This window comes from Hyperolius riggenbachi, chromosome 2, assembly GCF_040937935.1.
Source record: "Hyperolius riggenbachi isolate aHypRig1 chromosome 2, aHypRig1.pri, whole genome shotgun sequence".
NCBI lineage: Eukaryota > Metazoa > Chordata > Amphibia > Anura > Hyperoliidae > Hyperolius > Hyperolius riggenbachi.
This window is the reverse complement of record NC_090647.1, coordinates 349324571-349348993: the sequence shown is the minus strand read 5'-3', so window position 1 is coordinate 349348993 and position 24423 is coordinate 349324571. Positions and strand designations below refer to the sequence as shown.

The 24423-nt window shown below is 45.6% G+C and overlaps 1 protein-coding gene across 2 annotated transcripts in view; it reads right to left on the bottom strand.

Moving 5' to 3' along the window:
- Window positions 1-23235, bottom strand: part of RAB29 (RAB29, member RAS oncogene family) — a 29645-nt gene extending 6410 nt beyond the window's left edge. Inside the window, exons 1-3 of one of the 2 annotated variants that reach the window (XM_068269553.1) lie at window positions 22666-23231; window positions 17251-17322; window positions 8789-8970 (exon numbers count right to left, since the gene is read on the bottom strand). In XM_068269553.1, the coding sequence (XP_068125654.1) occupies window positions 8789-8970; window positions 17251-17322; window positions 22666-22789 (378 nt within the window). In that variant the 5' untranslated portion in view covers window positions 22790-23231. Of the gene's footprint in view, window positions 1-8788; window positions 8971-17250; window positions 17323-22665 lie in introns of both variants that reach the window. The other variant, XM_068269554.1, reaches the window with a different exon arrangement.
- Between the last annotated feature and the right edge of the window lie 1188 nt (window positions 23236-24423).

Here is a 24423-nt window from a genome sequence, read left to right as displayed (position 1 = left end):
TCTAGAGTGGGCCAAACATAATGCAAAGCGAGGAAACCACTTAAGGGCCACATTTAATGGCGGCCTCCAGTGTCCTCCAGTGTTCTCCCCAGGCACTTTTAGCCGGGTGCTACACCCGGCTAGCTTTGGTGAGCACCCGGCTGTCAGTGGCTCACCTCCTCCTATTCTGTAAGCAGAGTTGCTCACAGAAGCACCGGCCCTGTATTCTATCATCTCGCCCCACCCGGATACTTTTTCATGCCACCCGGCTACTATTCCAGATGTGGCCCACGGGCCGGAGTTTGACATGTATGGTTTACAACAACCACAGGCATCAGCTATACTAGGAAAACATTTTCGATTGCGATTTTCCGTGCGATAGATGGATCTGATAGATAAAATCCGTCATGTCTGATATTACTCCCGATAGTTTCTGCGCTCGCTTTCTCATACCGGTGAATGGAAAAAGATAAGAAAAACAAATGAAGATAAGAGAATCGAGCCCAGAATAGAGTGCAAAATTGTCCCGAAAATGATTGGGTCGCAAAATCGCACGAAAAAAACGTTACAAGTGTATCCAGCATAAGACTCATATCTTTGCTACTAATGTTCTATTTCTTAGCTGTACTACACATTCATTGTATCACAATCTTATTTTCACTTCAGAAGCGGATCCGAGATGAAAAACTAACTAACAAGTAATTTGTCTATATATCTGATCTAAAGTTTAGATAGTTTGCACAGCAAATCAAGCTGCAAACAGCTTCAATAGAACATGATTATTTCTTTCTGTGATACAATGACAGCAGCCATGTTGTTTGTTAACATTACACACAGGCAGGCTTATCTGCATCTTCAGCACTCAGCCTGTGAAAAAACCTAATCCCCCCCCTCCTCCTCCCCTCTGCCTCTGAAATCTCTGGCTAGTAATAACCTCCCCCTCCTCCAGCCCAGACTGAGCTCCCATGAGCCCTTGCTACTAAGGCTCAGAGTGTCTCAGAAAAGCTGTGGGCGAGGACTGTTTAGTTTATAGAGCATTGGAGTATTAAAACAAAAACAGAAAAGTATTTGGCTTGAGAAACGCCCTATAAAACTATAGGTACAGACTAACCAGCAACAATGGTTAATTTAATGAGCAACAATGGTTAATTTGCATATATTCAGCAGTGATGCACTGGGAGACATCTCAAGCTCACTCCAACCTTAATTATCGCAAATTCTTTCTGTTTTAAGAAAGCAAACTCTTGTTTTCTTATAAAACAATAGGAAGGAACAATTATGCAATGAGTAAAATTTCATTTCGGATCCACTTTAAAGTTCCGTAAATAGGAGCCATACAATAGTCACTCTATTAAACAAGAGCATTAAAGGAGTACTGCAAGCCCACCACACAGACGCGTACTGCGCAGGACGCTCCCGGCGATGTTGGCGGGAGCAAGGATGTGCGGGGCAAGGGCCACGCAGGCGCAGTGGCCCGCAGCAATAAAGATGGAAAACCCGGAAGTAAGCCATGCAGGGGACTGGAGGATCGTTTGTTCTGTCCTGGAGCAGGTACAGGATGTCTGCGAGGGGCCGGCAGAAGCCCCAAGTAAGTTAAACTTTTGGGGGGGGGGGGGGAAGAGTGGGGGGCTTACAGTACTCCTTTAAATATATGGGGCTCATAACCACTATATAAACTGATATTAACACAAGATCCCCCCAAAAAACCAATAACCTACATTATAAATGGTGGAGTGCCCCAGCCTCATACATACAAGCATACAACATATGCCTCAAGTACAGCTAACCACTGACATGTGGCTACCGTATATGCTTGATTGTGGTGAGTAAACAGTTTTATTGGCAATATTTCAGGAGCAGGCATGTGCAAATCCTGGCAAAAAGTCATGTGGATTCCAAAGGCTCAACAGCCTCAAAGGACCAGATCAATTCATACAAATTTGCATTAGAGCCTCAGTTGTATGTAATCCACTGAACAGTTTCAGCAGAAACAAAAAAAAAAATTCAGTTCTCAAACTTGTCAGACAAAAGTAGTCACTTATCACCCTCCTCACAATGGGAAGTGGATTTGTATCGTGCACTCTGAAGACGACGCTGAGTGAATGAGGAAACTGCCAATAAGGGAAAAATCTGGTTGCACAATAAACGTCTATATATTGGTTATAAACCCCATGTATTTAATATGTTGTAACTGTAGGCATCACCACATTCTATAGATTTCCCAAATGAATTACTGTAGACTTTCATAAAGGCTGTTCCATAAAGGAATCATCAGGGGGGAAAAAAAAACCCATATCTACTCACCTGGGGCTTTTTCCAGCCCCTTGCAGCCGACTGTCCCACGCTGACCGCTACCGCTCTCCACCACCATCCCGGGTTCCCCACATGGTGTTCAGGTGGACCTCGAGGTCGTCCTTACTGTGCCAAGCGCTAGTGTGAATCACGACCACGTTGTCCACGGCTTACTGCGCAGGCGCAGAACTATTGTCCGCGGCTGTGATTGACACCGGCGCTTGACGCAGGGGCAGTGAAGGCGACCTCGAGGTCTGCCTGAACACCGTGCGGGGAGCCCGGGACAGTGGCGGAGAATGAGAGCAGTCAGCGTGGGACAGTCGGCTGCAAGGGGCTGGAGAAAGCCCCAGGTGAGTAAAGCTGATTTTTGTTAATTTACCTGATGGTTCCTTTAAGTGGGTTTGAACCATCCACAATAATACAAGAATAAATAATTGGAAAATCTGTAAGGCTCCTTTTTCAGCAGCCATCAAGGGGATAAAGGGTTTCTGAGATACAGACGTCACCCAGTTCCCACATGAACTTGGCGAGGGCTCTGCAATGTTTCAAAGGCTGAAGATGACATCACAGGGATACAGGTCTGCACTCGTTACCCAGTCATGATAGAACATACCAGGGCCCATATGCAATTAGCCTTTTTCTCCTTGGGTTTCTCTTAGGTAACATTTTCACACTTTGTCAATAAAATGCCTTTTAAGTCACCAGCAAGCAAGAAAATACTCAAAATAATTGTATAACATTATAGCTGGCTACAAATGTAAATAGTTTTGTAGAATTGACATAAATGTATAAACATTTAGGGCCCGTTTCCACTAGTGCGGTGCGAATCGCTGGGATTCCACCGCTGACAAAATCGCATGCGGATGCGATTCCGCATGCGATTTTTGCCGCGATTTCGCATGCGATTTCGCATAGGCAGGCTATCAGCGATTTTAACCATGTCACTGCCTGGCTCAATGTACATTCGTTTTAGTGCGATTTCGCGGCAAAAAACGCATGTGCGTTTTCCCCTATTAAATACATTGCCTGCGAATCTCCTGCATTCCACATGCAGGCGAATTCTGCAGGCCCTACCGTGCAGAAAAATCCTGCACAGAAAAACGCACCAAAAAACTGACAAGTTGAAACAGTCTCATCCACTTGTATTAGTTATGCGAATCCGCATGCAGACAACGCATGCGGATTCGCTCTAGTGGAAACGGGCCCTTACTCCCAGCTTGTACAATAACAAATTACTACTGTAGTAAAAGCTGAGTTGGTCGGTTACTAGGACCATGAACAGAAACTTGGGATCAGCAACAATCAGAAGGGTTGCAATAAATCAATATTTAAGCCTTTTGCACATCACATATTCCGATTTTTAATAGATTTTCACATGCGATTCAGATTTTTAATCGGTACTGCATACTGCGTTTTTTCTGCGTTTTTCTTTTGATAGCATTCAGGGAAAATCCGAATCGCAAATCGGATTTGCAGTGTGCAGGGAGCCTTAGGCTGTTTCACACCATAAAGTGCTTTGCAATTAGTGATTTTTACAGCGCTTTTCATTTTTGTATACTTTCTACAGAATTGCATACTCTGTAAAAATGCTCCATGCAGCTCGTGTGATTTAACCACTTCACCCTATCTGGACGGATATATCCTTCCAGATAGACTGTGCTGCTCCTGAAGCGTGGTGCGCGCGATCGGGCGCGCTCCCGCCGCCCGCCGCTAGCCCCCCGATCAGTGAATGGGAATACAATTCCCATTCACCGATCTAAGCCCCCCGGAGAAATACCGACGCTTTCAAAGCAGAGAGCGCGGTATTTCTGCGCGGAAAAAAAAATGTTTGCAGCCTCCTAATAGTTCCTGGCAGCGTGATCGTACGCTCCAGGAACTTGACTGTGGTCATCTTGTGGCCAAATAGTAAACTGCACCCACATACATTTTTTAAAGAACAACATTATATTACATCTTAAAATTGCTGTTTATCTCCCAAGCTAAAAATCACCCACATACTTTTTTTTATTAAAAAAATAAAAAAAATTACAATTTAAAGAAAAGAAAAAAAACCACTACATAAATAGTTACCTAAGGGCCTAAACTTTTTAAATATACGTTGAGAGCATCTTATGCATTTTTTTAAAATTCTAAGCTTGTAAATAGTGATGAACGCAAATTGAAAAAAATGCACCTTTATTTCTAAATAAAATATCGGCGCCATAAATTGTGATAGGGACATAATTTAAAAGGCGTAGTAAGCGGGACAAATACGCAAATAAAATACATGGGTTTTAATTACGGCAGCATGTATTAATTTTAAACTACAATGGCCAAAAACTGAGAAATAATGATTTTTTTTCCATTTCTTTCTTAATCTTCCTGTTAAAATGGATTTAGAAAAAAACACTCCAGTGTGAAACAGCCCATTTTATTACATTAACCAAACACTTTTCAAAATACTAGAGATTGGAAATATCACTGAAAAGCATTTGGTGTGAAACAGCCCTTAAAGAGACTCTGTAACAAATTTTTCAGCTTTAGTTCTTCTATCCTATAAGTTCCTATGCCTGTTCGAATCTGCTCTGGCTTACTGCAGTCTTTCCTAACTGCACTGTCTCTGTAATAAATCAATGTATCTTTCCTCTGTCCTGTTTGTCGGGCTAAAGCTTGATTGTGTGGAATGTGCAGGGCTGCTTGTGATTGGTAGAAGCGATACACACCCTCTGCAGGCCCCCTGCATACTCTGAATGACTCATACATTATGCTTAGCTGAGCCTATTAGAAGCTGGTTAGTTTGTTTGTAAACACTGCCTAAAACTGTTAATTACAAGCCAGGATTGCAGCAGAGAGTGGCAGAAACAGCACAGAGGGGCACAGGAGAAAATAATGAATAGAATGGTATGCTTTTTATTGTAAGAATATTAGAGTACAGATTCTCTTTAAAGGTTTTGTCTGTATTAGAATATCATACCTTGCTGGCGACTAACACCTAATAACATTAATAGTGTAGCATTAAAATATAGTAGAATCCCTTTATAGTAAACTCCAAGGGACCTGGCAAAGTAGTTTACTATATCAGGATTCGTCATATATTCATACAGGCGCATTTGCTGGGACCTGGGGACTAAGTTTACTATAACAAAGTTCAACTGTAGAGCATTTAATATTAATGAAAGTTAAGCTGCATATTAAAACATTTTAACCAGGTTTATGAAATTGATTTGCATTCCGCTCAATATTAGAAATGTGTCAACCTTCCTCATGGGTGGTCAGTGTGCATTTAAATAAGAAAGGTAATACAATAGATCAATAGTTTCAAAATGTGTGAATGGTCAGAGGATGTAAGCCTTTTCACTTCCTATTCAAAAATGATGTTGAAATACAAAATTTGCCAACTGTATGTGTCATCTGATTTGTCATAGGATTCTCTGCCTACTTCGGAATATACATTGCTCATACATAGAAAAGGTTTCTACAGAAATCTGCAGGTCATTGAAGGGCACTTTAACTGAGTGTAATACGGAGGCTGCCAATTTTGTTTAAAGGGACACTGTAAGGGGGGGGGGGGGGGGGTCAGGGGAAAATGAGTTGAAGTTACCCGGGGCTTCTAATGGTCCCCCACAAACATCCTCTGCCCGCGCAGGCACTCCCCAATGCTCCGGCCCCTCCTCTGGTTCACTTCTGGAATTTCAGACTTTAAAAGTCTGAAAACCACTGCGCCTGCGTTGGCGTGTCCTCACTCCCGCTGATGGCACCAGGAGCGTAATATGGTCTGTGCCTGCGCCGTGCGCTCCTGGTGACATCAGGGCAAGCGAGGACACGGCAATGCAGGCGCAGTGGTTTTCAGACTTTTAAAGTCTGAAATTCCAGAAGTGAGCCGGAGGCGGGGCCGGAGCATCAGTGAGTGGCTGCATGGGCACAGGATGCCTGCGGGGGACCATCAGAAGCCCCGGGTAACGTCAACTCATTTTCCCCCAACCCCCTACAGCCGGTGTGTCAAACCAGTCCTACGAGGGCCGAGATCCTCACACATTTTTGATACAGCTCAAATGAACTGATGGGTCTGAATCAGGAAAGGTGTGGTCCATCAGGTAGAACACATTCCTTTCTTTCTCAGTCCATCCTAAACACTGGCATGGATCTGGCCCTCCAGGCCTGGAGTTTGACACATGTGCCCTACAGTATCCCTTTAAACAATACCAGTTGTCTGGCTAGTCTTAATTCTGTGCCTCTAAAGGTGCGTACACACGCAGTACAAAACGACGGGTCCGCCGGACCCTCCCACTGGGCGCTCTTTAGCCGACAGCGCGTACACATGCGCATACTGTCGGCTAAAGACCGCGCAGCAGGAGGGTCCGGCGGACCAGTCGTTGCATTTAGTAGTCCGTGTGTACGCACCTCAATACTTGTAGACATAGACCCTGAACAAGCATGCAGATCAGGCGTTCAGTCTAACTTAATCTAGTCAGACTTCAGTTGTAAGCTGTATGCTTGTTTCAGGCGTGTGATCCAGATACTAATGCAGCCAAAGATATCGTCAGGACTGCCAGGGAACTGGAATGGTTTATAAAGGAAATAAATATGGCAGCCTCCATATCCCTTTCAGTTCAGGTGTCCTATAAAGGCACGTACACATGCCAGATTCCTTTAAACGACAGGTCGTCAGACCCGCCCGCGGGGTGGCCACTCTGCCGACAGTTTGCCAGTGTGTACAGTCTGTCTGCAGGCTGATAAGGCTGGTTTTGACTAATCCGCCGCGGGCGGGTCTGACGACCCATCGTTTGAAGGAATCAGGCGTGTGTACGCACCTTAAAGGGAACCTTAACTGAACGGGGGGTAAAGAGTTTCACTTACCTGGGGCTATTACCAGCCCCCTGCAGCAGTCCTGTGCCCTCAGCGCCGCTCTGGAATTCTCTGGTCCCCCGCTGTCACTTAATTTCGTTTTTGACGACTCACCAGTCGCCGGCCGCCATGCGTATTATTGGACGCATTCACCAATGCAATTAGCGCTATTGCGGACCGCAACGCGTACAAAAATACGCGTTGCTGCATATCTACGCGTGCGGTCCGCAATAGCGCTAATTGCATTGGTGAATGCGTCCAGCGACTGGTGAGTCGTCAAAAACGAAACTAAGTGACAGCGGGGGACCAGAGGATTCCAGAGCGGCGCCGAGGGCACAGGACTGCTGCAGGGGGCTGGTAATAGCCCCAGGTAAGTGAAACTCTTTACCCCCCGTTCAGTTAAGGTTCCCTTTAACCCCCTTGGCGGTATGAAAAATACCGCCAGGGGGCAGCGCAGCAGTTTTTTTTAAAATTTTTTTTTTTTTTTTTAAATCATGTAGCGAGCCCAGGGCTCGCTACATGATAGCCGCTGCTCAGCGGCATCGCCCCGCTTCTATCGCCTTCAAAGAACGGGATTTCCTGGAGGGCTTCCCCCGTCGCCATGGGCGCGGGATGACGTCACCAACGTCAGGACGTCATTGGGAGACCCGATCCACCCCTCGGCGCTGCCTGGCACTGATTGGCCAGGCAGCGCACGGGGTCTGGGGGGCGCACGCCGCACCAGATAGCGGCGATCGGGCGCGCGGCGGCGGCGATCGGGGTGCTGGCGTCCAGCAAAAAAAAAAAAAAATTATTTAAATCGGCCCAGCAGGGCCTGAGCGGCACCCTCCGGCGGTTAAGGGCTTTTTTTCCACTAGCCTGCGATTTGCTTCTGATTGCAAGTCGCAAGGTACATTAAACTAATGGAAACTGCAGCAGCAATTTCCATTAGTGCGATCCGATTGCGATTTTGGTCAAAGCGCAATCGTCGTTATGCCGCGTTTTGTATGTGATTGAGCTGGACTATAATGAGTATAGTAGCGCAATCGCAAGGTGGAAATTGAAACGCGCTTGCGATCGGAATCTCGATTGCAATCGCGATCGCATTTCATAGTGGAAAAGAGCCCTAAACCTAACTAAATCTAAAACTGAACAAGGCCAATTCAAACAGCAATCAAGAAAAGTAGTAATTATAAACAATGCATAGACGCAAAGAGGTGGACAGAAATACATTATTTATACGATATGATAAGATAGTAGAGATATAAGATAGTCATGTACACAATGAACAACAAAGCAGCTGATATGCTAATTTACATGTCGTTTAACCAACTTGATAAAGAACAGTGGACTGGATAGAACAATGGACAAAATTAAATGACTGATTAAACAACTTGTTTGAACGTCTATTAGTTGGACAAACGACAAAGTTTTTTGTAGACATGTACGGACCCAACGGTCGTTTGAATCCAATAAGATCCAATAAGCAGATAGGGCAAACCAGCTGTTATCGCTCGACAGCGCGTACACACGTCCAGCTTGTCGTTCAAACGACAAGTCGGATGACAAGTTGTTTGAAAAGGTTGGACATGTGTATGTACCTTAAATAAGGACAAAAATGAGTCCAAGTTGTGAAGCTGGCTGTGCACAGAAATCTGACAACGTACACATGGATAATTGGAAAATAAAAAACAAAAACAAAAAATCTATTTACTTTGTTGGCCAGCAGAATACAAGGCACAAAATCACCATTTTGTAGGGTTACTTTATTGTCCAAGTCATTTTTCCACATCTGGCAGTTTTTAAAGGAGTCGGCATTAGTAAGGTCAAACATTATTATACAAGCAGATGCCTGTTTGTAATAGAGTCTGGTCATAGAAGTAAATCGTTCTTGTCCTGTTAATTGAAAATACAACAGTTTAAGGTCATTGGGTAAGTCAAAAGCTTTTGTTATGTATACATAAAATATCTAAAAATATTAAAAACAGAACTCCAAGGGAAAAAAATCCATATATTAACTAAAATGCACATCTGTTTTTAAAGTGAACCGAGCACCATTTTTAGCACCCATGGCATCTCAGTAGCATATTAAAAATGCATATTAACAATGTGGTTCTTTACTAAAAAAAAAATTCTCTGCTACCTCTTTTTACATTTAAATGTTTGTTACAGGCTTTAATTGCCCTACTTCCGCTGGCCTGTCCGGTCCCCAGAAAGAGGAAAGAGCAGGCAGATAGCAGTAATTAGCAGTAGCAATAAGCAAACCAAAGGATAATATACTTCAAAAGGTTTAGAGAGTCACACTTGATTACATTTACACCTTCCCCTGGATAAATAAGGGCACAGACAAGGGGATGGGGGGACTGGCAGCTCCTCCAGCTGATAGAAACCAGAACAAACTGCAGAAAAAGAAAGCTGCATTGATCCCTTTAGAGGAATGGAAAGTGTTCTTAACCACTTGAGGACCCACCCTTTACCCCCCCTTAAGGACCAGCGCTGTTTTAGCAGATCTGTGCTGGGTGGGCTCTACAGCCCCCAGCACAGATCAAGCACCAGGCAGAGCGACCAGATCGTCCCCCTTTTTCCCCACTATGGGGATGATGTGCTGGGGGGGGGGGGGGGGTCTGATCGCTCCTGCCTGGGTGTGGCTGGCGGGTGGGGGCACCTCAAAGCCCCCCTCCACCGCAGGATTCCCCCTCTCCCTCTCCTCCCCCGAGAGATCGGAGGCTGCACAGGAACGGATCTAGAAACACTGAGAATCATGGGTTTGGAAATGATTTCAAAATATTTGCATCATGGTGAAAGATACAGGAGGCTATGTGAGCGGGAGACTTTTTGGATCTTTAAGATGAATACACTGAGTCCAAACGGACTCAACAAAAGTCTAGAGATCTCTACATATCTGTGAAAAAAAATTTTAAAAATTTTTTTTAAAAATATTTATGCAATGTTCATTTATAATGGTGACTCTCCTGTGTTCTACATAGTAACATGTGATCCTTTTTCCTTTCTCTACAGCACTCCCTTTAGCAGATATCCACACTAGATGAGGGTGGTGAGTATTTGAGGAGTAAGGATTGGCCCTTAGCAGGCTTCTTAGTTGTAGATACAATAGATTGAACCTGTAAGAGATTTATTATAGGTACGGACGGTCATTTCAGTGACCATCTATACGACATTCCTTCAACAGGTCTCATATTTCAGGTTGCGACCTGAACCCTGTTCCTTGAATTTCACTACATTCTGACATGTCCCTCCCCATCCCCTCCCCCACCTTCCTACCCTTCCCTCCCCCCTTTTCCGTTTCCCCCCCCCCCCCTACTCAGGTGAGGTACCCTGTTACCTGCGTATTGACATGCAGCCCTAATGGGAAGCGAAAATTGGACACTATTCTTATGGCATTTATTGGTTCAATTACTACTGCTCGAATACAGTTATACTGCACCTTATAATGTATCTCAATGTTTACAAGCAGGTTGTTTATGTTTTTATGTTTTTATGTTTTTATTTAAGCTGTTACCAAATTAGTGTTTGGTTTTAATATCATACCCTTTATTTATATTTATATATATAATGTTGTGCAATATTGTCATTCAGACTTGTGTTTGCAGCTGCATTCAGCAGCGGCGTCCTGTGCGCCAGCACCAAGTTCTAACTACACGGGGTTCCCCTTTAGGTTTAAAGCCAGGCTACACAATGCTATCTGGCGCCCATTTGTTGGTTTTCAATAAAGTTATTGTAACAGATTTCACTGGAAGCGCCCTGTAGCCATGACAACGGCTCAGAGGACTCCCATAAACAGTGTGAGGTGCGTATGGACGTCATCTGACGAAGGCGCGGAGCGCCGAAACGCGTCATGACGCCATACGCACACTGAACCTCAGCCACGCCCAGACCCACAGCGAGACGGCGCTCCTAATCCAACCGGAGAACGCGCTGCTGGCCACAGCACGGTACCGCTGAATCGTCTGCTAGGTTAAGCGGTGGCTGTACCGCTGACAAAACGCTGATTTTATCTTCAATCTTGTGAGTACCAAAATTCTTATGCGAATAAAGTTTACCTTAGGTAATGCACTATCGTGCGCTCCATTTCCTCTTTTTAGAATTGTCTAACAGGCTCCTGCCTGTCATGTGACAGCGATCCCCGGCCGCTGATTGGCCGGGGATCGCTGATCTGGTACAACGCTGCTACTGTTAGCAGCGTTGTACAAATGTAAACAAAGCGGATTATTTCCGCTTGTGTTTACATTTAGCCTGAGAGCCGCGATCGGCGGCCCGCAGGCTATTCACGGAGCCCCCCCCCCCCCCCCGCCGTGAATTGACATGAAGCAGCCGCTCGCGCGAGCGGCTGCTTCCTGATTAATTAGCCTGCAGATCTGCGTCGCTGGTCTTGCAGCTGCCACTTTGCCGACGCGCGTTATGAGTGCGCGGTCGGCAAGTGGTTAAAGGACAACTGAAGTGAGAAGAATATGGAGGCTGCCATATTTATTTCCTTTTAAGCAATACCAGTTGCCTGGCTATCCTGCTGATCCTCTACCTCTAATACGTTTAGCCATAGACCCTGAAGAAGCATGCAGCAGATCAGGTGTTTTTGACAGTCAGATGCTGCATGCTTGTTTCTGGTGTGATGTGGACACTAATGCAGCCAAATAGATCAGCAGAGCTGCCAGGCAACTGATATTGTTTAAAAGTAAATATGGCAGCCTTCCATATCCCTCTCACTTCACTTGTCCTTTAAGAGTGGAAATCTTTCTAAACCTTTAATTTAACTTTAGAAATGGAGTGGAGGAGGGTTAAAGGGTACCTGAAGCAAGAGATATTTGGGGACTGCTAGATTTCTCTTTAAACAAGACCAGTTGCCTGACAGACCTGCTGATCTCTTTGGCTGCAGTAGTGTCTCAATCACATACCTGCACCTGATCAAAATGCTTATATATGGCTAAGGCTAGGAACACACTAGGTAGAATCGCATATGCGGTTTCCATATGTGCTATGGAAAATGCATATGCAAAGCTGCTTAGTGTTTTCCTACCCTAAGAGTATTAGAAGCAGAGGATCAACAGGACAGCCAGGAAACTAGTATCGTTTAAAAGGAATTAAATATGGGAGCCTTCATATCACTCTCACTTCCCTTTAAAAGAACACAGGCTTTTATTATTGTCACCTGGGTCCTGATTTGCAAGATGTCATCTCATTTCCTGTCTCCTGCACCATTGTCACAGTACAGGAAGTTAATAAATCTTTCCCAGCTGTAATGCACACATCAACAAACATCTGATTAAGGTAATGTCTGGAAAAAAAAAATTACCACTATCTGTTTTGCAACCAGATATGCACTCACTATCTACCTGTTGAATCACAATCAACAAAGTGAAGGGATTCTACCTAATGTGGCCACAGACAGCAATAAAACCTGTCAGGGGTTGTGACCCATCATATTTTAACCGCTTGAGGACCACAGGCTCACACCCCCCTAGTAACCAGTCCATTTTTTTACATTCAGCACACTGCAGCTTTTACAGTTTGCTGCACAGCCATACAGCTTAGCACACAAATTAATCTTGCTGCCTTTTCTTGCCACCAACAGAGCTTGTTGTTGGTGGCATCTGATGGCTGCTGCAGTTTTTTTTTGTACAATAAAATGTGCTATTTTATTGTAAAAAAGCTCCGTAATTCAGCGGGGATGCGCGAGCCTCGCTAATCTCCGCCTCCAGGACTTGATGTCGATCAGCGTTAGGTGGTCCTGGGGGAGCCACCTTCCAGACGCCAGTCAGCGTTAGGCGGTCAAGAAGGGGTTAAAATATTTGGCTCCGTACTTTAACCACCCTGGCGTTCTATTAAGATCGCCAGGGCGGCTGCGGGAGGGTTTTTTTTAAATTAAAAAAAAAAACGATTTCATGCAGCCAACTGAAAGTTGGCTGCATGAAAGCCCACTAGATGGCACTCCGGAGGCGTTCTTCTGATCGCCTCCGGCGGCCAAAAGTAACACGGAAGGCCGCAATGAGCGGCCTTCCGTGTTTTGCTTACTTCGTCGCCATGGCGACGAGCGGAGTGACGTCATGGACGTCAGCCGACGTCCTGACGTCAGCCGCCTCCGATCCAGCCCTTAGCGCTGGCCGGAACTATTTGTTCCGGCTGCGCAGGGCTCAGGTGGCTGGGGGGACCCTCTTTCGCCGCTGCTCGCGGCGGATCGCCGCAGAGCGGCGGCGATCAGGCAGCACACGCGGCTGGCAAAGTGCCGGCTGCGTGTGCTGCACTTTATTTGAACAAAATCGGCCCAGCAGGGCCTGAGCGGCACCTTCTGGCGGTACTGGACGAGCTGAGCTCGTCCATACTGCTAAGGTGGTTAAGATCTCCAAGCAAAGAAACCACAATGTGGCTCAGTATCAGTCATGAATAATTAAATGCACTTTATAATTTGTGAAAATGAAATGCTAAACAAAATGCTTAGATTTTTTTGTAGCACTTAGACTTAGGGCCCTTTTCCACTCGCAAGCGCTATTGCAAGCATACATCACCTGCACTTGTGATTGCGCAAGCTGTTTTTTCCACTATCCACAAATGCGTGAGTAGCCATCGGGAACGTATCGCGATCACGACAAGAATCACGCCGGCCGGCGATTGCGATTCGGCAAAAAAAACAAATCATGGTAGTGGAAAATAAGGACTGCGATTTACATCCATTTTTGAAGCGGATCGCAGCCAGCAGGAAATGGCCCTTAAAGTGCTTGAGAACTGCAGCCACTGACGGTGCACTCCGCTTGAAACTTTAGCTTCGATTCATACTGTAACGCATGAAAAACTGATGTTTTCCATTTTTAAACGCATCAGTTTTGTTACATTGGGCATCAGTTTTTAGTTACGTTTTTGTGTCACCACCTGCTTGGTACCTGTCGATGTGTTGCTCCGCTGTCTGTGTCCCTGCATGCTAGAAATCTTGCTATAACCATCCCGCAAAAGATAAGCACCAGGTAGGATTTTCATCCTCAAGTCTATTGCAAACCAATTGTAGCCTGATGCTTCTGATCGGACTCTAGGTCTGGGATCGGTATACTGGCGTTTCTAGTGTGCAGGGACCCAAATGGAAAGCGGCAGCAGTAGAGGATGAGAATGGACAGTACAGGTGACTATTTGCAAAACTTGTATCAAGCAGTCTAATAATAACAGGTACCGTCCAGCTCATAGGCTAGCAGTGATTCTGTCGGCCTCCGTTGCTATCCACTTCATCCAGCCGATCCAGAAAACTCATGCAGAACCCAAAGTTGCTTTCTGCTTATCAGAAGGGACCGAACAGAAAGGTTTTTGAAAGGACCGATATGAACGGATTTTACTACAGCAAAGTCCCCGAGAGACTTGGGCGCAGGATACAGCTGGTATATGGCAAGTTCATTACAATTCCCCCTCCAGGTCCACGTGGATAGTAGGGAATGATGTAATTCAGCTATCAGCTATTGCTGGAGGTCGAATTACAGTGTTTTAAATGTAACTTCAGCTCAGTCTTCTGACGGCACCGAAGTTACACTCTGTGCGCCGCTATCAGAGCCGGATTAAGGCTAAATGGGGCCCTAAGAAAAATAACTGATTTGCCCCCCCCCCCCCCTCATGTCGTAATAGAATCAAAAGATGCAGCTGCACTGCAACATGCCGCACACACCGGGGCAGCCGAGCTACTGGTTGCTATGGGCAACAACCCACTTTCCTCTGTGGGTGCACAATGCAGGGAATAGCAGCGGCAAAATGCAGAGTGAGAGATGAATGGCTGGGACATTTGCACTCAGGGGCTGGGGCACCCCTGTGAAGAGGGCGCCAGATATCACAGCAGCAGCACTTTCCCCCTGCATCTTCAGCCTGGCAATAGCAGAAAGCTCTGGACACCGCCAAACCGGAAGACGTTCCCCAGACAGAATTACATAACCACCCCCACCACCGAACAACCGATTTCCTCCCAAACTAGACAGCCACCATGCAGCCTCCATCCCAGTGAATACGATAGTCCAGTAGAGAAGGCAGCCGCAGCGGGGGAGAATGACAGCACCAGACTCACATTCACCTATTGCGATCCAAGCAATAGAGGTCCCGTCATCCGGAGCCCATCTGTCTCCTCTAGAGTGCTGTCACTCTGTTACTGCTACTACTCCTATTACTACTTCCTACGTCTTGTCTGATCTGAGAATCAGGAAGTTCAGAGCGAGCGGCTGCACTGTAGAAGAGACAGATGGGTTTCAGATGACGGGATCTCTATCGTTTGGATCATGGATAGGTGAGTGAGCGTTTGCCATCTGCTGCTATCATTCTTGCTGCAGCTGTGGTTCTCTGTGGGAAGGGAGGGAGGAGTGAGCAGTGGCAGAGCGCACAGTAGGAGAGGGGACCTAGGAGGAGAGCCTGGCTCTGAAGACAATCAGCAGCGCACGGCATCATTTGACAAGACAAATAACATTTATATCGTGCTTTTCTCCTGGCGGACTCAAAGCGCCAGAGCTGCAGCCACTAGGACGCACCCTATAGGCAGTAGCAGTGTTAGAGAGACTTGCCTAAGGTCTCCTACTGAATAGGTGCTGGCTTACTGAACAGGCAGAGCCGAGATTCGAACCCTGGTCTCCTGTGTCAGAGGCAGAGCCCTTAAAAGGACTCCGAGCAGTGCCTGAGGGTATGCCTTAAAGCATACCCACAACTAATTAATTACATCCTCACACCTACCAGCATGATGTTTGTAATTATATCCCCCCGGGTTCCTTATATTTTATTGCATTGTGCTGAATCGAGCTGCCGACTTTGGAGAAAAGTTGTCTTGTGTAATACAATGTAACTATGGAAAGATGCATATCATTTTGAAGCTCTCTTTCTCCTCTTTCCAATGATAGATAAACTTACGCCTACGCCTTTTAGTTTTTGCCATTTTCGCGATCGTAATTTAGATCGCAAAAATAGCAAAAACTAAAAGGTATAGTGGCGGTTTATACATCATTGAAAAGAGGAGAAAGAGAGCTTTAAAATGATATGCATCTTTCCATAGTTACTGCACTGCTAAGAGTCCCTTTAACCATTATACCATCCAGCCACCGCTGACAGGATGGCAAGGGCTGGTTTATGTACTGATGGGGCCCCTTTGACTCTGAATGGGGCCCCAAGCAACTGCTTTTGTTGCCTGGTCGGTAATCCGGCCCTGTCCGCTATAGCCATAATTCCTATTATAATCTATGGTGGCGCCGGCTGCGCCCAAATCTGCTGCGCTGGATTACTTGTGTTCATCTCAAGTAATCGGCATGCCTGAGGGGATAATGGGGACTGTGTTTTGCGTATTTTAAATCCATATCAAACTTCAGGCGCCGAATTCTAAGCTTATTACAACAGAGAGAAAATGTGTGCATCAACCAAGTGAACCTGACAAATCTGGCTTTGCAAATTTGGCCTATTGGCTAATCACGAGACATTGCTCATGCAAATATGCATTTGCTTTCACATGCCTAAATATGCAGGGTCAAAAACTAAAAACCGCAAAACAATTGCCCTGCGGGAATTAGTTCATGCTACATAGCACTATCCAGGGGTGCCACGAGGAGCCTTCCCATTGCCCCCATACAACCGGGGGGCCGCGGGGGGGGGGGGGGCGAATTCTAAGCTTCCTGTAGCTCCTAGCGGCTTTCGGGTGACATGCTGGGAGCCGTGCATGGCAGAAGCCAGAAAGTCGCCGAAACTAAAGCTATAAGCTTAGAAGACATCGCTGGGGGCTCAATAGGTACTGTATTGCTGCATGGTGGAGGGGGAGGTTTCTGCTTTTTAGGCCAGTTGCTCAAGCAACCAGCAAGCACATCCAGCATCAGGTGACCCCTGTCGGTGCCGGATACAGTTTTTATGCCACAGGTTTACATTGGGGTCACTTTAAGCAGAGTACTTGGACAGAACTGTTGAATGAGTTACGTGTACTCATACTGACTTTGCTATTCTTTTTTTTCACCCCAAGAGGCATATTTTTTTTACTATGAACATAAATAAGTAAAACAAATAAGCCTCTCTCCCTTAGTGACTGAAGTTAATATATTGGTTTTATTTATCTAAATAAAGTTAGGAGCACATACAAGATTACAAAAATAGAAACCATTTCTGGAGCTGGGTAGTCAGACAGGTTTTGTAACTGATACCATTAAAAGGCAAAAAGGAGAATGCTGGATAACTCACCTGCGATATCCCACAGCTGCAGTCTGATCACCTCACTGTCTGACCAATGCACAACCTTCAAGGCAAAATCCACTAAATGATGGAAAAAAAAAAAAAAAAAAAAAAAAGGAAAATAGTACATAAATTATTGGGGCTTGTATTGCATTGGTACGGGTTAGACCCTCCTTGAGAGCTTTGCTTCATAATTCAAGTAGTCCATTCCTCAGACACATATGCAGCCTAGCCACTCTGTCTGCAGGATACAAGGACGCTCAGTACACATGCGTAGTGAAGGATTGTGTACAATCAGGCTGGACCATTCATATTGGCTCACAGTCAAACAGTAGTGGCCTCATCAGAACTTAAAGAGGAACTCCAGTGAAAATAATGTAATAAAAAAAAAAGTGCTTCATTTTTACAATAATTATGTATAAATGATTTAGTCAGTGTTTGCTCATTGTAAAATCTTTCCTCTCCCCGATTTACATTCTGACATTTATTACATGGTGACATTTTTACTGTGGGCAGGTTATGTAGCTGCTGCTAGCAGTTTTGGCCGTTGAAGACAGCTGTAAACAGCTATTTCCTGTCTGTGAACCTTGTTACATTGTGGCAAACTGTCAAAAGTACCGCGGTCCTCAGAGCTTCTTGCGGGAGGGGCTTCACCACAATATTAGTCATACAGCGCCCCCTGATGGTCTGTTTGTGAAAAGCAATAGATTTCTCATGTAAAAGGGGGTATCAGCAACTGATTAGGATAAAGTTAAATTCTTGGTTGGAGTTTTTCTTTAAGTGCCGCCTCCCTGCACACAATTCTTTACTGGATTTAGAGGTTGTGATAATGCTACAGTGGATGTGGCCAAGCTTTGTTCTGGTGGGTGGGCTAGCCGATGCATACCTATGAAACTGCCGCTGGGAGATTTGGGAGCAGGATAAAGCCGTTAAAAGGCTTACCCTTCTCCTGCATAAGTCCTGGAGGCGTTAATTACTATTCCCCCTCCAGGCCACCATGGATAGTGGGGAATTATTTAATTTGGCTTCCAGCTATTGCTGGAGGCCAAATTACAGTGTTTTTAGAGTAATTTGTTCTCAGTCTTTTGACCGCGCCCAAATCACTCACTGAGTGCTGCGATAACCATAATTCTTATTACAGCCTATGGCAGCGCCAGCTGCGCACAAATCTCCTGCGCTGTTTTTACAGCGCTCATAGCAGATTGCAGTACTAGAAAAGGATCACCATTTACTTTCTTAGCAGCAAGCTGTAAAAAAAAAAAAAATTAACTCGCCTACCTTTTTTTAGCTGGAATATAAAAAAAGTCGCACCCAGGTTTAGAGGGCAAAAAACAGGGACTAAATGATATACTAAGCCTGGTGCACCCATATTCCAGGAGCATCTTGTATATGTTCTCCCCCAATAATTGTGTCCTCCTCTGCCTCCCATGTGTCCCCTTCTGTCCCCAGGGTGCGAGAAGACTGGGAAGGCTCTATAGCAGGTATGTCAAACCGGTCCTATGAGGGTCGAGATCCTCACACATTTTTTATACAGCTCAAATGAATTGATGGGTCTGAATCAGGAAAGGTGTGGTTTATCAGGTAGAACACATTCCTTTCTTTCTCAGTCCATCCTAAACACTGGCATGAATCTGGCCCTCCAGGCCTGGAGTTAGACACATGTGCCCTATAGGATCCAGAGCCTTCCCTCTAAATAGGTGAGGAACTTTTTCCCCCACAGCTAGCTTCAGGTGTGCTTTAAGAATTATTAACCATCCCCCCTTTGTAACTACTACAACACTAAAATTGTCAGGAAAAGTGGTCCATTTCATTGATTTCCTCCTCTTCCCTCCTTACAACACGTAAGTTTCAGCTGCAGAGGCTTCCGCATCTCCATTCAAACAACAAATTTCAAACCTGGTCAGGAATCCAAAGCATTGACTAAGGCCCCAGTCACACTGCAGTAAAAAAATGCTAGGTTTTCCATAACGCCGGAAAGCACAAAATCAGACGGTGAATGCATCCTGTTAATAGGATGCATTCACGCGGTCAATTACAAACCAATAGGGAGCCCCATGCTTCTGCCATGCTCCGGTTTCAGGACGAGCAGAGCAGCTGGACGAAGCGGACATGTGGTGATGCAACTGAAGCAGATGCAAAACAGCAGGTATGTGAACAACGCAGATGCACTTACCATGCCGTTTCTGCGTCTGCTGTGATCAAGTCGCAGAGTGAACAGGCCCTTAGGCTAGGTTTACAGTGAATATGCTGCACCAGCACATCCATTGCCGGGCACATTCCATGCCTTCCACAGTGTATCGGCAATAGATACGATGTGCACATGAAAATGCATGCTGCAGTGTGTTGTGTGCTGCAACACATGCATTGCCATCACATCCAACCAGAAACTGATGCACTGACGCAGTGCATTCACAGCAAAGCTGGCCTAACTAATGCAGGGTGGGGAACTTCCGTCACCAATTCTCAATTTAGACATATTTCATTGCAAATCAACACAATAGGCATGATTCACAAAGCTTTTTCACTTTATACATGTTACATTTTTAGGCTCACAAAGCGCAATATAACAATAAGAAAAGTAATATTGAAATGAAGTTAATCGAAGTTTTGTGTATTGACTCCATTATTTAATATGTTTGTGCAACAGGTCTTCAGAAGTTAATGCTTTTATGGGTGCCTCTTGCTGCCATGCCTTGATGGAATCATGGCTAAATGTATCATTATAAATTCAGTGTTTTATGAGTAATAGTGAGAGTGAGAGAATTTCAATAGGTCTCTAAATTTCCATACCGTAAACAAGTTTCATTCAGTTCGAGATAGCTTGGATCAATAATGCATTCCAAAGTACCCCAACCATCCCACCTGCTTTTACTGCAAAATAGCTGGGGGAGTCCAGTGCACACACAGGGCAGCAGGCCTGCCATGGGGATCAACAGTCTCAATATCTGTATAGGCAGCACACATTCCAATGCTTCCTATATGGCTTGTAAGCATATGGGAGCTAGTATTGTTTAGGTGACCAAGAAAGTCAGTCCATGTTCCTGTGCTAGTCTTGGGGGGGGGGGGGGGGGGGAAATACCAGGGAGACCAGACATAGCAGAAAGTTGCCATGCCACATCACCCACTTTTCAGCGCCACTGCAGGTTGACAACTCCTCCAGGTTGACACAGATTGAGGCTCTTTCACACTGGCAATTAATTTGTCCTGCTTAGTAGAGCACAACTTAATGGATTGGATGCAGATGGATCCTTAAAGGACCCCTATCGCGAACAAAGTAGGCAGTTAAAATCTGACAGAACCGACAGGTTTTGGGCCAGTCCATCTCCTCATAGGGGATTCTCAAGGTTTTCTTTGTTTTCAACAGCGTTTCCTGAACAGCAGTTTAACTGTCAAAATAGTAAGATACCAGCCGGCCTCCCTACTCACTTGCACACTATTTTGTCAGACTTTGCAACTGTTGTTCAGGAAACACTGTTGGAAAGCAAAGAAAACCCAGAGAATCCCCCATGAGGAGATGGACTGGCCCAAAACCTGTCAGTTCTGTCAGATGTTAACTGCCTAATTTTTTTTTGCATTAGTGGTCCTTTAAAGAGAGTCTGAAGCGAGAATAAATCTTGCTTCAGACCTCATAGATAGCAGGGGCATGTGTGCCCCTGCTAAACCGCCGCTATCCCGCGGCTAAACGAGGGTCCCTGACCCCCCCAAATCCCCTCGGTGCAGCGGGGGAGCGCTTCCTGGTTGGGGCAGGGCTAACCGCCGCAGCCCTGCCCCACGCGTGTCTGTCAGTGCGTATCTCCGCCTCTCCCCCGCCCCTCTCAGTCTTCCTTCACTGAGAGGGGCGGGGGAGAGACGGCGATGCGCCGCTGATAGACGCGACTGGAGGCAGGGCTGCAGCCGTTAGCCCTGCCTCCAGGAGCGACCAAGTGTTGCAGTGGGGGGGGGGTTGGGGGTGAAGGGACCCCCATTTAGCGGCGCGATAGCGGCAGTTTAGCAGGGGCACACATGCCCCTGCTAACTATGAGCTCTGAAGCGAGATTTATTCTCGCTTCAGAGTCTCTTTAAAGTAGCACTACAGCGAAAAACTGTAAACTTTAAAATATGTGCAAACATATACAAATAAGAAGTACATTTTTTCCAGAGTAAAATGAGCCATAAATTACTTTTCTAATATGTTGCTGTCACTTACAGTAGGCAGTAGAAATCTGACAGAAGTGACAGGTTTTGGACTAGCCCATCTCTTCATAGGGGATTCTTAGCACGGCTTTTATTCTTTATAAAGATATTCCCGAAAAAGGATTTAAACAATGATGCTGGCCAGCTTCCTTACTCCCTACACAATTTTTTGGCAGTTGGACAGAGCAACTGCCATTCACCAAGTGCTTTTAAAAATAAATATATCCCTGAGAATCCCCTATGAAGAGATGGACTAGTCCAAAACCTGTCACTTGTCAGAATTCTTCTACCTACTGTAAGTGACAGCAACATAGGAGAAAAGTAATTTATGGCTCATTTTAAAATGTACTTCTTATTTGTATGCACATATTTAACATTTTACAGTTTTTCGCTGTAGTTCCCCTTTAAGCTTCATAGTGAAGCCAGTTGCATGTGGACCGGTATTATTAATGGAGAGAATCTGAAGACATAAAAGTTGTTTAGGTGGTACCTTTAATGGCTAACAGTACAAGTTCAGTTAGGCATTAAAGGTATCACCTAAACAACTTTTGTTATGTCTTCAGATTAAGCCTCATACACACGGTACAATTTTCCATCAGATCGACCGGTGAACTGATAAGAAATTGCATTGTTAGTAGACGTCTAAATTGTTTACGATCGATTTTGCATTGATAAGTACCAAAAATTGATTGCAAAATCGTTTAGAATCTGATCAGACCTGTTGAAAATTATCTAATAGATCCGTTGATCTGGAAAATTGTACCATGTGTACCCAGCTTAAGTTGAGCAATAGAATCCAGTCACATCCGTCTATTCGGAACAGATCCGTTCGGTCCATTATGGTGAACGGAATGCAAGTTTGGATCCCCCACGATTTTTCCCGATCGGCCAGATGAAGCAAATGCCGACGGGTAAACCAAGCAGGTGGCGATGGGGAACGAAACACACAAATGAGAAACTGACGCCCAAATAGAACAAACTAATCTGTTCAAAACCGAAAACGGAGCAGTTTTTGATCCATGTCGTGTAAACCCAGCCGGAGGATGTGACAACACAGCGTTCTGCGACTTTCTCACAGAGAAGGTGGCACAAGTGGTGAGGCATGAAATGTGGCAGAGCAAGCATTAAAAGATAAGGAGGTCACAACAAGTCAACATTACTTGACAATCTTATAGCAAAGGTTTATAGTCCTGTAAGACAGAAGTGAGATGTGTACAATGTCTTTCATGAAAGTGGTCTTGTTACACTTACCTCCCATAGTCATCTTGTATTCTTTGCCAAACACGTCATGGACATACCTGTTCAACAGGGACGTTTTCCCAACAGAAGAATCCCCCACTACAAGAACTTTAAACAAATGATCAAAGCTCCCCATACTGCAGCCACCACATTTAGCTCTAGTTAGGCCATGACAATGTATCTGACCAGAGGAAACAAGTACTGCTCCTCACACTCATATACTGACAGCCAAACTTCACCCTTCACCCGGCAGCTACCCCTACCCAGCGCTCCAGCATACACTCGCTGCTCCCTGCTGTGAGCTCTCACACTGTCATGTGACTCCTTCAGCCATTTCCCCGCCCCGTCTTGTGCAATTCTAAAACTACAATTCCCATAGTGCAGGGCGCCTGCTCAGTGTGAGCTTTAAAAGAATCTCGACAATTATTCACATTCTGTACTACACACTAAATTTTGAAGATAGAGAAGGGACCCCAACAGCTACATCTGTGCCAAATTGTAGCCCCCATGTCTCGCTGGTTCTCAAGATAGGGCCGTATAACGGCCTGGAGGGCTGACATTTGGCACAGAGGCAACTCTGGGCGTTCCATTTCTACTGCGCATGCGGGCAGCATAATTAGGGCAGCAGGATCAGACAGGACCTGCCATGCGTGTTAGAAGATGATGATTCTGAACTAGAGATGGGAATTCCGGCTCTTCTCGGAGAATCGGCTCTTCTGAATCGGCTCCCATTAAAGAGTCGGCTCTTACGGCTCTTCATTAAATATCACTAGACACCACTCAGAATCAGAGTAAAAAAGCCCTGCTCCCTTCTCCATGACAAATCCAGACTGCTTCACTGACTGCGGCAATCCCTCCTGCTACTGCTCTGCTCCGCCCCATACACTCCTATAAGCTGCAAGAGGAGGACTACATCTCCCAGCATGCCTCAGCGCCCTTTATTACACAGCAAATCAGAGCCGGAGCAGTGCTTTTCAGCGCTGCTAGATTTGGGCGCAGCCGGCGCCTCCATAGATTCAATAGGAATCACTCCTATTGCAGCGCTCAGTGAGTAACGTCGGCTCCGTCAGAAGATGGAGCCGAGGTTGCTTAAAAACATAATAATTCGGCCTCCAGCAATCGCTGGAAGCTGAATTATTTCATTCCCCCACTATCCATGGCGGCCTGGAGGGGGAATAGTAATTAAATTGGCCCGGACTTGTGCAGAAGCAGGACCAACCATATACCGCTGTATCCTGCGCCCAAGTCTACCGGCGCCGATTTCAAATGTACTCAATCAGAGCTGTGTGGGGCGGCTGAGGCATCGGCTCTTTCAAAACTGAGAACCGGCTCTTGTCGTTCGCAGCAAAGAGCCGGCTCTTAGAGCGAACTTGTCAGATGCAGAGTAGAATACTTCACATTCACCGTGTCAAATATGTATTTTTATTTAGGAGTACAACATGCATAAATATTTGAACAGAGGCTTTAATAAGCCCTCGTTCAGACTATATGCGCTGCTGTGCGCATTTTGGCAGGGTGAATAGTGTGCGACACGCAAGAACGGTAGAAGGGCATAGACAGCCCTTCTACCGCTCCCATCATATGCGCTGCGCAGCAGTGCGATTGCACAGCTGCATGTATTTTTCAGGAATCGCAGTGCAGATCCACACTGTAGTGAATGGGATCTGCAACGCAGCGCATAGTAGCGCAGATGGCATGCAATCGTACACGTTGCGTTCCGATCGCACAGTCATCTGCGCTAAATGATCTGAACAAGGCCAGGCTGCAAGT